This window comes from Equus caballus, chromosome 12 (assembly GCF_041296265.1).
Source record: "Equus caballus isolate H_3958 breed thoroughbred chromosome 12, TB-T2T, whole genome shotgun sequence".
NCBI lineage: Eukaryota > Metazoa > Chordata > Mammalia > Perissodactyla > Equidae > Equus > Equus caballus.
In genome coordinates, this window is record NC_091695.1 from 36,566,756 (window position 1) to 36,582,205 (window position 15,450).

Below are 15,450 nucleotides of genomic sequence, written 5' to 3' on the forward strand. Positions count from 1 at the left end.
ACACCAGGGAGACAGTAGGCACTCAGTAAATGCTTGTGCAATGAACGAGCAAGTGCCATCCACTGCCCCGACATAAACAATGTTCTGGAACACAGGGGAGAGAGAGAGATCTCACCGTGACTGGACGCACGGGTGAAGGTGTGCTGAAAGAGATAGTACTATAGCTGAATCCTGAAGAAAAGAGTGTTAGCCATGACAAAGAAAAGTGGCAAGGGTAGGTGGGGAGTTGATGAAAGTTCAGGCAGAAGGAGCAGTGTGTGCAAACGCCCTGAAGGAAAAGACAACAAGATCCCTCTGAGCACCGGAAGGTAACTCCCAATGACTAGAACCCGGATGTGCGTGGGCGGAGCCTTTTCCACGGGGAGGAAGTATCAAGCCCACTAAAGGATGTGGACTACCTTCAAAGCAGTAAGGATCGAGTAAAGAATTTTAAGCTGGGCAGTGACATGTCTACATTCTCAATTTTAAAAAGATCACTTTGGACAACAGTAGGGACAAACTGGAAGAGGGTGCGACTGGAGGCCAGGAGGTCAGCCCCAATGCCATCTTCTCCGTGGAGATGGCCCTCATCTTCCTGGTGGGGAAGAAGTGCTTTTGCTTCTGTGCTCCCCAAACCTTCGTATCTATAGGACTTCCCATAACACTACCACAGAAAACATTTTCTATCTGTTCTCATGTCCGTCTCCTTTAAACTACATGCTTTTTGAAAACAGAAATTATATTGTATTTGAATGCCCATAGCACATCTAGCATAGGAATTTGCTCATAAATAACTGTTATTAACAAGTGCATTTGATTCTAGGTGATCTGGAAACATACCAGATCCACAGACAAAATTAAAGCAGCCAATTTTAAGGGATAATTTATGACTCTGAGGGTAACAAAGACCATGCCACAAACTGCCACACACGTGGGTGGGGCTGTCATGGCAGCACTGGTCCCACTGAGGCCTGAGAGGGTCCCCTGGCAGCAGCCTGGGCATGCAAGAACCTCACCGGCATGGGGATCTTAGAGAGTTCTTTTCCAATGCAGTTCTTCATGATGCTCCATAAATTGAGGCTATAGTTTGGCTTGTATGGTATTCTAGTTCTCTTTTCCTTCTTGGTCTCTTCCAGCTGATGCTTGTACTAGGAGCAAAAACGAAGCCATTCAATCATCCACAAAGAACAGAAAACCCGGTATTTATAAACTTCCCTTCTCCCATGCTAAAAAAATCAGTATTTTCTGTTTCTCTTAGCGCTGTACAGGCAAATCCCTGGGAATCACATCCAAGTCCCTCACTCCCGATAAGTCTCAAAAAAGAGTCACCTGTTCATCAAGGCTGATGTCACTGCTGGCTCCACTGATGTTGCTGCCAGTACGTCTACTCGGATGGGAAGTGGATACGAATTAGAGCAAAGGTCGGAACTTGAATTTGGTCCTTGCCAAGTCTTTACAAAGCAGAATGCTAAGCACACTGCACAAATTTATTAATGAGCGATCAAATGACAACTTTTAGAAGAGAATATGTATGAATTTAAACATCTCTGGAGAACTTGTTCACGGAAAAAAGCTGACAGTTTTCTACTTACTTAAGGAAAAGATTCCAGAACTCAGTAAACATAAACAGCTACGATGCTCTCACTGATACATTTCTAACCTTTCGATGGTCAGATATGTTCATTTTTTCCCAGAGTCAAGGATAACTTACTTATGGCCCAAATTTTCAGGCATGGTGATGATCTCAGGAGCATCAAAAAATTCATTCTCATCATCCTCATCACTCATGTCTCCTTTGCCAGAGCAGCACTGATCTATAAGGAGAAAAGCCTCATTCGTTTACTCTGGCTTTATTTACCAAAACCTGGCCCAGCAGGATCTTGGAAATACTAACCACACACATAGCAACAAATGGTAGAAAGCAGTGAAAAGCCAGAAGAAATAAACAGCCCCAATTCCATTTGATGTGAGTCACTGATTTTGGAGAACGTGGAGTTCTTCTATCAATTGCAGAAAACCACCTGCCCGTATCAGAAGTGGCCACCCAAGAACCGCGCATCTCACCTTTACCAGAACCAGCACTGCCAGGAGTGTTTGCCGGCAGCACCGTGGCCCCTCGGAAGGCTCTCTCCAGGTGATTATGCTGCTTCGCCAGCTGCTCAAGGGTCTCTTCCAGTCGGATGCGCTGGTCTCTTTCATACTGTAGAGACTTCTGCCACTTTTTACTATGGGTCTGGGCTAACATGAGGAAATCTCTGCAGGCCTGTATAGAGAGAGTTAATATGTGTCACATCAACTCAGCTGGTCAGAGATTCCCCTCAGCTGTCTGTAAGCCCCTTAAGTAACCTTATTCTGGGGACTCTAACTGGTAAATTACAAGGAAAGACTTGCCCTGTTATTCCACAGTGTCAGGGACAGCCAGCTCTGTGATGCAATCAAAGTCAACCCCAGAAAAAAAAAATTGAATGTGGTTGTCACGGTTCTTTTATATTTTCCTGGTCATGAGGACCAGATAAATGCCAAGTGAACAGTAGGCCCAGACAAAGTATTTGTGGAGACATCATAAAGGGTGGCTATGTGGAGTGCATCAAAAGAAAAAATCTGTGACTGAAAGAAAGCTAAAGAAGAGCACAGGGTAATAAATTCTTTAGTAAACTCAAGTCACCTAAAACTGAGGAATGCAGACACAGGACAGAGAATCTGCACTGAATTACACCAAATATGGGGAAACGATTTGTTTTTATTTTGGTCACTAAGAGAAACAACTGACCTTAAAAATTAGAAGCCTACCTGGGGAATCAAAGAAGTGATCTAGAGACAAAACACAAATCTGATCTTATCAGCCCCTTCACTGGCTCCCCACCAATATTAGGACCAAATCCTAACTACTGGTTATGAACATAAAGGTCCCACCACAGTATGGCCACCCCCTGCCTTGCATCCTCCTCTCCGGGCAGCTGGACCTACCCCTGCACCTACCATGGAGCCACACTGAACTGCTCACCATTTCATGAACACACAGATTTCTTTCAGGCCTGCCTACCACAGCATATGCTGCTCCTTCTACCTAGAATGCCCTCTCCTCCTCCCTCTGTCTACTGGGCCAAGTCCTTTTCATTCTTGAAGACCTATGGCAAATGTTACTCTGTGACACTTCCCCCTCAATCTCATAAGCAGCCAGCCTCTTCTCTACATTTCCATAGCACATTGCACATACTTCTATTTTACACCATTCACAGCAGTATCGTGACTGGTTTCCTGTCTCTCCAGATGGATTATGAGCAATGTGAAGACACAGTTTATAGCTTATTCATGTATGTATCTCCAGTTCCTAACTTAGTTGCTTTATACATAGTAGAAGCCTGATAAAGTTTGCTTAATAAATAAATGAAGGAAGAAAGCAATGAAACTTAAAAGTCTATGCCGTGCCATAGAGAAACTAAAAGGTAAACAGAATATCTACTCCCATGGCCTCCACCTTTGCCTATAGGCTAATTACTAAATCAGTAATTCTAGCTCTGCACTCATGGAGCTTCAGGCCAGAATATCCAATTGCCTATTCAATGGCTCAAAGCAATCTCAAAATCAGTGGGTCCCAAATTGAACTACGTTCTCTTTCTGACTCTGCTTCTCCCTTTGGTGTTCCCCAGCCCAAGAACAGACGCAGGGCCCTTCTACCTGGCCAAACCAGAAAGATAAGAGACATTCCCGATTCTTAGTTTGTCTTCCCTCCCCACATCCAATTATCAAGTCCTTAATAATATAATACATAATATATTATTATCCATAATATATAATTAATATAGAATATTCTTCCTTAATAGTTCTGGAATCTGTGCACATCTTTTCATCGTCCATACTCAGAGGCAGTACGGAGTACAGACTGTGGAGCTGGATTGTTGGGGCTCAAATCACAGCTCCATCTCACTATCTAGCTATGGAATTTTCAGCAAGTTATTTAATCCCTCTGTGCTTCCTCTTCCTCATCTGTAAACAAAGAATAACTATGGTAACAACCTCAAGAATTGTTGCTTTACATGTAAAGCACTCAGAACCCTATCGGGCTTACAGTAAGCACTCAATAAGGTGTTAGCTATTATCGTTAAGCCTGCATCAATCAGTCTTATCCTCTTCTAATCCACTATTACCAAGCCCATTTAATATGATCTGCACCCCTCCCCCACACTTAATTCCTCTCCAGCCTCATCTCTAGCTCCTTCTTTGCTAATAGTTAATTACCAGCAGTGCCCAGACCTTGGGAGAGAGGGAGAGATCCGCATATACCATACCTCTAACTGGATCAACAATTCGCCCTCACTTCCTTTTAATAATATTGATCATAACTAAAATTCAGTGAGACAATTGTATGTCAGGCACTTTGCCAAACACTTTGCATCAATTATCTAATAAAAGCCTTTCAACAATCCTGTGAGCAGCTACTAGTATCATCACCATTTACGGAAAAGGAACTGAGGTCACCAAGGAAGCAGGTAGTCCCAGATATACAGACATAGTTATACAGATAGTTAACCGAGGCAGGTGGACCCCAGGGCCCCAAGCTCTATATTGCCCTTTTTCATAGGAAGACTCTCTCTGGTCTTTCAGAACTTAGTTGAAGTGTCACCTTCTCTAAGCCTCCCAGTCTGAGCTAAACACTTGCAGTGTACTGTGGCACAACAGCCTGTGCTCATTCTGTCACGGCACTTAGCACACTCCATAGCGATCTGTTACTTCTCTGTCCCCTGACTGGAGAGTAATCTCCCTGAGGGCAGGGACCACACTTGAATTGTTTTACATTCCTTAGCACAGTGTCTAGAACACAGATGGTCTCAATAGATGTTTGCTGCACTGGCAAACGGATCCACTGACAAGGTCAAATTCACACCCCTGTTTAGATTACTTTGGTAGTAAAGGCTATGTCCTAAGCAACCGAGAAATTGAGTGAAATGTATCCTTCCTTTGATATATCTTTGCCCGTTTAGAGATGTGATGCACTAGCATGTTAATTTTCAAGATGCGTATCACACCTTGCCATCATCACCTCAATGGTACAAACGAAACAACACAGGGATAAAAAATACATTTCAAGCAATAAGAGGTTATGAAAGGGGCACAGGCAGTAGACCAGGGCAGAAGAGAATGAGAAAACAGAACTCATCTCCGAGTGCCAAGGGATCACTCCCTCTGACACAAACTCTGGACACTTAGAACTTGGGGACGAAGAACTGCCCCGAGGAACAAAGATGAGCATATTTTCAAGAGAAAAGTCTAAACCCAAGTTTCAATTTTATGAGAAGTTTTAAATCAAGAGGTGTTTTATTTAACACATTTTTCTCATTAGAGCAGGAAAAAAATTGTCATAGAGCAGGGTGTTCACCTGACATGGATAAAAGGGAACATTCACTATCAGCAGACCACTGTGCCCTGAGTTGTTCTACATAAAAAGTATATTTAAGGGCCAGCCCAGTAGCTGAGTGGTTAATTCACGCACTCCACTTCGCCAGCCCAGGATTTCGCCAGTTTGGATCCTGGGCACGGACCTAGCACCACTCATCAAGCGATGCTGAGGCAGCAGCCCACACAGCAGAGCCAGAAGGACCTACAACTAGAATATACAACTATGTACTGGAGTGCTTTGGGGGGAAGAAGAAGAAAAAAAAAGATTAGCAACAGATATTAGCTCAGGTGCCAATCTTATAAAATGAAAAAAATAATTAAAAAAACATATATACTACTGATTAATCGACCTGTAAGATTTATGAGGTTTTCATTATCTCAAGAGAACCAGAAAAACAAGCACATGGTCACTAAGAAGTGAGACAGTTTGGAAAAAGAGCACATGACTAGATATCAGAAACACAAGCATCAGTGCTGACTTGCAGAATGGTCCCGGGAGACAGCTGATCTTCTTGCAGTCCTTAAGAGGACAAAATACTTTGTCTCTTCTACCTTGTGTGAAGCCTGCCCTGGTGGCCTAGTGGTTAAGATTCAGCGCTCTCACTGTCGCAGCCCGGGTTCGCTTCCCAGCGCAGGGAACCACACCACCCGTCTGTCAGTTGTCATACTGTGGTAGCTGCAAGGTGCTCTGATACTGAAAGCATATTGATATTGATTTCAAATATCAGTAGGGTCACCCAGTTCTGGAAAAACTGGCCATGAAAACCATGTGAACAGCAGCAGAGCACTGTCTTATAGAGCACCAGAAGGTGAGAGGATGGCGCAAAAAGACCAGGCAGAGTTCCACTCTGCTGTACACAGGGTCACTAGGAGTCAGAATCCCCTCCGTGGCACTAACACAAAACCTTGTGTGAATCAGAGCACTGAAGAAAGAGTACAACACTTCAGAAAATGATGTGAAAAGAAGGTTATCACAACTTTCTATTAAGTAACAAGGAAGTTTTGAATGAGAAAAACCAAATTTCCCTTGGTTACAGGAAAAGACCTTTGATCCCCAAGCAGCCAAGTGAACGAAACTGGTTCTAAGCAGACATCTTATTATCACTCCCTAAACAAGGGAAAATCTGGCTCCAGAGAAGTAATTTCATCCCATTGAATTAGACAGGAGAAAAACCCTGCATAAGCCTTTTTTCAGAGCACTCTTGTCACTTGCCTTGTGAAACATCCTCTAGTGTTCTTAGGTGGAAGCTAATTAAAACAATCTGCCAGGTGAGAATCAGTCACCAGTAGAAGAAAACCAGCATTGTTTAAAGCACGTGTTCATTTCATACGTATCACCCAGTATCTGAAATACATCAGTAACACCACTGGTGCCTTGGGCTTACCTACAGCCTTGTACCCACACAGCTGAAGTATGCCACAAACCAAAAACAGCCACCTGAGGTAGGAGGCAGAAGCACTGGCCCCTTCTTTTTAAAAGAAAAATGCCCATAACTGAGTATTTTGTCTTATCATCCAGAATCACCTCTGAAATCAAGAACTAAAGACAGGAAGAACTAGTATTATAAGGTTCTAACTAGTACTTGATCCAGCCCCACTTACCACACTGTACGCTAGAATGCACTAGCAAAGCAGGGGTAAGACTCCGATTTAAAGCTCAAAGATCATGACAGTGGAAAGGACCCACGGAGACCTTCTAGTTCCAACAGATAAAGTTATTTATATATATATAAAATAAATAAATAAAACCACAACCCAGAGAGTTTAAGGGACGCAATTAACATCACCAACAGATGTCCTGCTGATTGCAGAAGACGCAGGGCTGAACTCTGGACCCCCAACTCATTCCCAAGCTGGAGCAGTGTCCTCCTGACCACTTGAGCAGGGCATGAAAGTCATTCCATCTGTGCAGCCTGTTCTATTTCATGTAACAACGTAACTTAAATCTCTTGAGCAGTGAAGCAGGACCTAATGTTCTGTGCTTTATCAATTACAGTTTTCCAGCATTTGGGGAGAATTACATTTTGAAGAGGGAAAAGAACCAAAAAGCAACTTGGACACCATCTGCACTTACATTGATCATGGCATTGGATGTTATCCGAAAGAGCGTGGCCCGTTCGTTGACCTGTTTGATCTTCTCGTTGCTCTCAGCAGGCAACCTCAGGGACTCCAGCTCACTGAGGGAGCGCTGCAGCGCTGTGCCGTGCTTGGCTATCAGGTCGTTGCACGTGCTCAGGTCCTCCACTTTGCTGGAAAGGGTCCGGAGGGTATTCTGCAGCTCAGTCTTGTCAGTTTGTGAGACAGATTCTTCATCTCCTGACTCATCTACAGGGGTGAAAAGGTGAGTTATATGCCTCTAGGCCCAGGACCGAGAATCAGAACCCAAGTGCCTCTGCTCACAGCCAAAACAACACTCCTCACGCTGCGCACTCTGACCGAGAGCTTGCCAGCACCAGAGGATCTGTCTACAGTGTGGTCCATGGCCCACCTGTATCATAACAACCTGGGGTGGTGGTTCTTCTGTTTTTTTTCCTGAGGCATACAATAATAAGCATTTCTTTTGCTCATGATTTTTTCCCTTCCAGTTTTATTGAGCTATAATTGACATACAGCACTGTGTAAGTTTAAGGTGTATAGGATAGCGACTTTACTTACACATATTGTGAAATGACTACCACAGTAAGTTTAGTTAACATCCATCATCTCATATAGATACCAAAAAACCCCACTTTCTTCCCTTGTAATGAGAACTTTTACAATCTACTCTCTTAGCAACTTTCAAATATATCATACAGCGGTGTTAACTATAGTTATCATGTTGTACATTACATCCTCAGGATGTATTTATCTTATAACTGGAAGTTTTGAACCTTTTGACCACCTCTGACCCTGGGGTTCTTCTTAAAGGTGCAAAGTGTCTGCCCCATCTCAGAAACTTTGATTTGGCTGATGTGAGGCAAGGTGCAGGAATCTGGATTTCAAAGAAGCTGCCCAGGAAATTCCGATGTATGCTGAAATTTAAGAACCAATGACCTAGAGGACAGGATGGAGAAGCTCGTGGCTCTTGGGATTGGGAATGAATTAATGAGCCTTTTAACTCTAGCTTGAGGGTTCCAATCCAGTTCAAGTGGATTATTACCACAAATCCATTATCATCTGTTGGAAGATTGGCAGGCCCTGTATGAAATGGGTTGAGAATCATAGTCCAGCTCTCTGTAAACAAAGTCTACGTCACCAAAAGACTCGTTCATTCATCTTTTCTGGAGGAGAGCTCAGGGACTTCATGATGAGCTCATCTAACACTAAAGCCACTACTGCAGTGAAAGTCATGCAAGGTCTTCTGTTAAAAGATTCTCCAATAACAAGTCAAGTAGAGAGCTATCTTGTAGCTCTTGCCACCAGTTTTGTACTTAACACTTTGTAACTGCAGAGTGTTTTTCTAGCAGTGTCACTTCCTTTGGGGGAGCTAACATCAGCACTACTACAGGAGAAATAAGGAAAGACATGCCCTTATAATCTGTTCCCAAAAAACCTTATAAAGCACTGAATTTTCCTTACATTGCTTAATACATACTAAATACAGCATGAGAAGTGACAGGGGATAAGAAAATCAGAGATGAAAAGAAGTCAGCAGGTGCCCACCTCGGTCAGCTCTCAGTGAACAAGCTCAGTGTAACTCAACGATCAACACCTGTCGGGGGAAACCCTACCATTTTCCTTGAAGAAAAATCAAAACAATATTGATTTCTCTTTTAATGAAACTAAAAGTGAAATAAGATTTAAAATATAGTAAAATGAAAATATTAGAAAACATCACATATAACGTTTTCGGCAGTCTATGAGAATTTTGTTTCAACTCAACTAACAAATACTTAAGTAAGATGATGCCAGCAGAAAAGAAAAAAGGATAGGTCCAAACTGTGAGTTGTAATAATCCTAAGACTGACCTAGCATTAAAATAGCTACTTCTCAAATTTTTAATGTAGTCAATTGGCATTAAATGCCAGAAGGACAATCGTTATGCCTCTAGGATAAAGTTTCTCAACCTCAGCACTACTGACATTGGGGTCAGATAATTCTTTGTTGTGGACTCTCCTGTGCACTGTAGGAAGTTTAGCAGCATCCCTGGCCTCTACTCACTAGATGCCAGTAGCACCACTACACCTCAGCTGTGACAACAAAAACGTCTCCAGACATTGCCAAATGGGACTGTGGGGCAGAAATGCCCCCAGTTGAGAACCGCCACTCTAGGAGAAATACTGCATGATGAGGAGAAGCCTGAGACATCCAGGAGAGACCTGATAATCGAATGACAATGAGGCATAAAATAAGATTTGTGCATAAGAGAGGAAGAGAAAAAGTTCCCCAGGCATGGTGTTCTTTGCTCCCTACCCGATTCTGCCAGCATCTTCACAGCCTTGGCCTTGGCCAGCTCCAGGGCCGTCACCCAGCGCTGCCGCTCCACTTCTGAGCTCGCCTTCAGATGGTAGGTCTGAGCACCTCCATTGGAAATGATGAAGTTGCAGGAGTCCTCCACGGTGATGTTAGCTGTGGCGAGGTTGATGGTACCACGGCAGGTGTGTCTCATTTCTGCCTTTGACCTGCAACAATGAGACAAAGACAAGCTAAGTAGAAAGCTTATGAGTGGTTTCTCCTTCACCACATTCCATTTCTTTTCAAAACTCTAAGCCTTTTGAAAATACAGTCGTCTTAGGAATCAGCAAGTTCTAATATTTCCCTCAAATGGTTTCCTAAAATTCAAGAAACAATCGGTAGGGATTTCCTTTCACAGCATCTAAGTGTTGTTTCCGAGTCAGAATTATTGCTCTGCTGTTCCTCTCACTCTCAGCTTTTTCAAAATAGGCTTCACTGAAGCATAACTACATACAATATTAATTCAGCAATTTTAAGAGTACAATTCAATGAGTTGAGATAAAGGTATACAACTGTGGAACTACCTCCACAATCGAGATATAGAACATTTCCATCGCCCCAACAAGTTCCCTCGTGCCCCTTTGCAGTCAGGAATTACTCTGTATTTTGCAAGTTGTAATTGTAAAATAGTGCTTTATAAATTCATGCAACAGAATTTCGTAAAACAATCTCATTCTGTAAGAGAAAAAATAGTTCCATTTTACATATACTGCACAACCCACCCCCTAACTGTAACTCAGCCCAAATGAGAAGTGTCGCATTATGCATAGAATTATACTGCAGAAGTTTAAGGCACACGTAGATATTTAGACCATTAAATATTGAGTACAGCTCAAATGATATGAAATAGGAATAACTAACTTTCTGTGGGAGTAAAGAAAGAATAATCATAAAAGAAAAAGGTGGTATAATCTTGCTGGAATATGTTCTTTCCTAAGGTCCACAGACCTCTATTGGTGGGAACTCCTAAGCCATCCTATTAATAGCTAGGAAAGATTCAGCAAATCTGTTCTCAGAGGACTGCGTGTAAAAATTTTCCCCATCTCTACTGACTGACAGTTCTATTAATAGACTAACTTTTGAACTTTATAGCACTTCTTGATGACAACAAGCTACAAGAGACTTCACAAAAAATATCAAGCTGCTTGCACAACTGAGTGTGCAGCACAAGTCGTGCTAATTTCCCTGCCACCCGCTGGTTATGCCCAGGGACCTGTGTGTTGAGACCACAGTTCTCCATGACCAACTTGGAACATAAAGAGGTCAAAGTCCCTTGCCAACTGCCACAGTGCAAAGCAGAGCCATTTCCCTTTTGCTGGAGCCAAGCAGCCAAATGCACCTGGCACGTCCAGAATTCCTGCATGCCAGAAGTGACACATACTCCATCTCCAGAAACTAAGATTTGGTATGTTTCAGAAAGTCTGTTTACTGTGCTTAGGAAGACAGATTTGCTATTGTTCAGTCTGTCACATGAAACTAGTTTTTCTTCCTCAAATGCACGAATGAGCAGTATGGGATGGCCAGGGGGTCTCAGTGGACTGGGCCATTTTCCATCCCCTGCACCTGCCACACTGTAACGTGAATCCCTGTTTTTTTCTATTCTTACCTCCCCTCCCCTGCCCCCAAGCTTCAGCTTACATTATGAATAATGCAGGCAGAATTACAGACTCACAGCTGACAGGCCGACTCACCCCTCCTTTCGACTCCAAAGGTGCCACTTGGACCTTCTACCACATTCCTCACAATGTGTTGGTCCTTTTAACAAACCACTTCCTAGGAATCTCTTCTGCCTGCGTCATCTTCATGAACTACAGAAGTTTCTCAAATCACATAAAGTCTATAGCAGTTTTAAAAATACCAAAGAACTTTGGAGCAAGGCAGGCTTGACCTCAGAGCTCTTGGGTTCGAGCAGCTACACCGATGGTTATAAATGATTAGTGCAGAAGCTGGAAAGACTTGGTTTTCAGGGTGCAAGATAAGTTCTTGAGGCACTACAGTATTAGGTGGTATTTTCTGGCTAGAAAGTTCGTCCCTAAAAAGGCCAGCCAAAATAGTAACTCAATCTCTAGAAGCTAGCCAGGAAAACTAATACTATGGGCCTGTCACGATGTGTCTGGGAGAGCTGGCATTCTACATACGGTTTTAAGTATCAGGACATCTGTGTAAGTGTGAATGAAAGGAAGAACAGGATAGGTAAAAAGACAGAAGCAGCTTGCCAAAGTCTATTAGGACAGTTCATCAGCGGGTGGGTCTAGGAAGTACATGATGTCAGTTAAAAAGAAAACAGTGCTTTGTAAAAAAAGGTCATATATAGGAGATGACAGGTTTTGGAGGCATGAAAAGCAGGAGGAATAACAACTTGGCTAATTAACTCTAGGGAGACGGGGACCTGAAGAACCCTGTTGGCAAGAAAAACTACCAAGACAGTTGGTAGGCAGTACTTCAAAGTAATTTTGAGGGATGTGCATAGAATTGATAACTCTGGATCCTGTTGGTTGGTTTGTGGGTGGGACCATCTTAGCTGGCAAGGCCAGGCCTATGGCATATTTCCCAATATGTGGTTTAGTATGTTTTGGAAAGAGTTTTATCTGTAGTCGGACAGGTAACACTAGCTCTTGTAAGACAGAAGTCAAAAGTGGTTACAAGTACTTGAAGACACAGCGACATATAAGTTATTAATGTTCAACCAAGATCAATATTGATCAAGACTGGTACTCATCAAAGAATCAACTGGCCCGGAAAGTAGATATGATAAGAACTTGGATGAGGAAAAACGACCACACATTAAGGCCTGCGGCTGATACACAACTTTTGAAAATGGGGAATCAGTGTTAATAGTGATTTACAAGTCGAGTTAGGATATGAGTCAACCGAACATTAGAATGATGGTCAATGTAACAGGAAAACATGAACCTGAGCAGGGGAAAAAATCTGAGGCAAACTAAAATTTTAGGTTTGTCATCTAACCTTAAACTGATAGCCCTGGCTGAGTAATTAGAAAGGGTTAAAATTAAAACTAATTCTGAATATAATGCAAATGATATACACAAGTGTTGGCAATTAATGTCACTCAAGCAGTGAGGACACACTATCTAAGGCCATTTGCCACTGTTAGAGACCCAGATAAGAATGTTGCTATTTCAACAACCTCCAACTTCCCTCAAAATTCTCTAAGAGCCAATACAATGGAGTTGATGGAAAAGAGGCTTGTTCACCCTAACTCCCGAGTGGCAGAGTGACTACTGGCAGAGGAAAAGAAATACAGAGGGAGCTGCTCTTAACAACATTGTTTTGAGTTCGAAATAGGATGGTCTTTATAAAAAGATTTCAATTAGAAATGCCATTATATTAAGCAAAGTCTCCCTTAAACAAGACTTTTATACATTGTGTATAAAATACACATAGTAACCATGATCTATAAACTTACGTGCTAGAGATTAAGTAATTATCTCTGCATCTGACTGATTCATGTAACACTTACCTGGGTTGTAGGTTATGTTGGTGTGCACAGAACTAGTTTTAAATCCTGACTTCTCAAGACGTTGGGAAAGTTGCCCAAGCTAAGTCTGTTTCCCCATCAGTAAGATGGGATTAGCTCCTAAATCACAGGGTTGATTTACTGTATGTAAAGTATCTATCTAAGCTGTTCCAGCCCTCAGAAAACGTTTATGTCCCGTCCCCAAATCCATATCCTCACCCCTCTACCTATCGCAACATAAGTAGCCAAAAGCATGCTATGTTATGGCAAGACTGTGAGTCACCATAAACATATATTACACATTCCAAAGCAAACAGTGCGGAACAGAAGTAATCATACCCAACACGTGGATTCTTCTTTTAATAAAACTTACACCTAACTAACCCGAGAGACCCCAGAAATATCGGAGAGAACACTTCACCATTCCCACGGGAGGAGGTGGGGCAAGCAAAAATAAAAGCAGCCCTGGAGGGCACATCTCCATTCTGGGCTGTCCAGAAGGCGAAAGCAGAGCAAGTCTTGGGGAGATAAGGAAGACAGGGGACAGACACCGAGGCCACTGTGTGCGTGGTGTCCTTGTGCCTGAATGTGGAGACAGCAAAGGCGGGTATATCAAGGGCTGCTAATAACCTTGAATTTTGGAGACCGGGCACAAAAGACAGCTAAGCCGTGGGACTTTTCCTCTAAGTTCCTTGGGAGCAATGCCTGGGCTTTGCTCTCTTCCATGTGCCCCTTAACACCTACGACAGCGCCTTCCTTGCAGAACTAATCATTGCACCGATGTGCTGGTGGGAACACAATGGAAGAGTAGATGCTCTCCAAACAATCGGAAAGGCCAGGGACCGAGGGGAAGGCATGGCACCGGGGGTGGGTAACGCAGGTGGAGGGGTAGGTCTGGAGCGTTCACTTTCGTGATGGTGGGCTGGTGTCGCGGGCTGTCAGTGCGCGCGGGTGACGAAAAGGGGCCTGGGGCGACCTTGGCTGCGCTGCCGGCTCCAGAGGGTGACGGCGCGGGGACTGTGGGCTGCGGTGGGGGACGGCGCCCCGGAAGCAGTTACCTGTAGTAGCTCAGGAGCCCGTTGCTCAGCACGAACCACCGCCGCTGGTAGCCTTTGATGTAATTGGTCCATTTGAAGAGCCAGCCCTCTCGAGCCGAGCCCGAACCCCCGGCGCCCGAGCCCCCCGCCGGCGGCGCAGGGGCCTGGCCCGCAGCCGCCACTCCTCCGGCCCCGGGGCCCGGGCCGCCCGCAGCCACCGCGGCCACCGTGCCGGGCGCGCCCCCAGAGCCTGGCCCCGAGTCTCCGCGGCCGCCACCGCCGCCTCCCCCCACTGGGGGACCGGTGCCGCCGCCGCCCGGAGCTCCAATGGCTGCCGGGCCCGGCCCCACCACTCCTCTCAGCTCCGTCGCCGCCATGAGTCGCCGCCGCCCCGAGATACAGGACCGAAACCGCCTACGAGGGCCGCCGTCGCCGCCTGGAGAGCCCCACACGGCTAGCGCATCAGCCGCGGCCGCGCAGCGTCCCCGCCCCGCCAGGCCCGCCGCGGGGAGGAGGGCTCGGCGGCCAGGAAGAAAGGAGTCAATTGGCGCCGTGGAGTGTCACTTGCAGGAGACCCCTAGGACATTGGCATTTCTCTCGGGCCTGTCATTCCACACCGCCCAGTGAGAGTCCGGGGTGGGACGCGTCTGCCAGCCATGCCGTCGATTGGTTCAGATGAAGGCCAATCAGACTCACGTACAAGCCCATTGGTACTTTCCCGAAGGTCCCCGCGCTCAGGGAAGACTCGAGAATGCAGAGTGCCCGGCCAGTTTGGTCGCCGATTGGCTAGTATTTCCGCCATTCATTTCAGTTTATGATCCCGTCACTGCCACGTCACCCCCTCCCAGCTCCCTTCGCATCCTTCCTCTTCCGCCCTGACGGATTGGTGGTTGGTATCAGCTGCTCAACCTTTTCCACCATTTACCGAACGAGTTGAGGAAAAAGGGGAGGAGTCTTGTTGCACAGCCCCACTTTTATTTCTTATTGGCTGACATGCATGTCACTCACATGTCGGCGGAGAGACAGGGCGGTGCTTGGAGATGATTGGTTCCAGACATCGTCTGTGGAAGAAGGAACTTGGCAATGCTGACCAGTGAAAGAAACGTTTTGAGAGAGGGGCAGGCC

The 15,450-nt window shown here is 44.8% G+C and overlaps 1 protein-coding gene across 1 annotated transcript in view; it reads right to left on the bottom strand.

Moving 5' to 3' along the window:
- The window catches only part of OSBP (oxysterol binding protein), a 32,630-nt gene extending 17,667 nt beyond the window's left edge, over positions 1-14,963 (bottom strand). Inside the window, exons 1-7 of the mRNA XM_070228746.1 lie at positions 14,347-14,963; positions 9,769-9,977; positions 7,451-7,701; positions 2,044-2,242; positions 1,691-1,793; positions 1,309-1,363; positions 996-1,127 (exon numbers count right to left, since the gene is read on the bottom strand). Of these exons, the coding sequence (XP_070084847.1) occupies positions 996-1,127; positions 1,309-1,363; positions 1,691-1,793; positions 2,044-2,242; positions 7,451-7,701; positions 9,769-9,977; positions 14,347-14,702 (1,305 nt within the window). The 5' untranslated portion in view covers positions 14,703-14,963. The remainder of the gene's footprint in view (positions 1-995; positions 1,128-1,308; positions 1,364-1,690; positions 1,794-2,043; positions 2,243-7,450; positions 7,702-9,768; positions 9,978-14,346) is intronic.
- Positions 14,964-15,450: the final 487 nt, after the last annotated feature.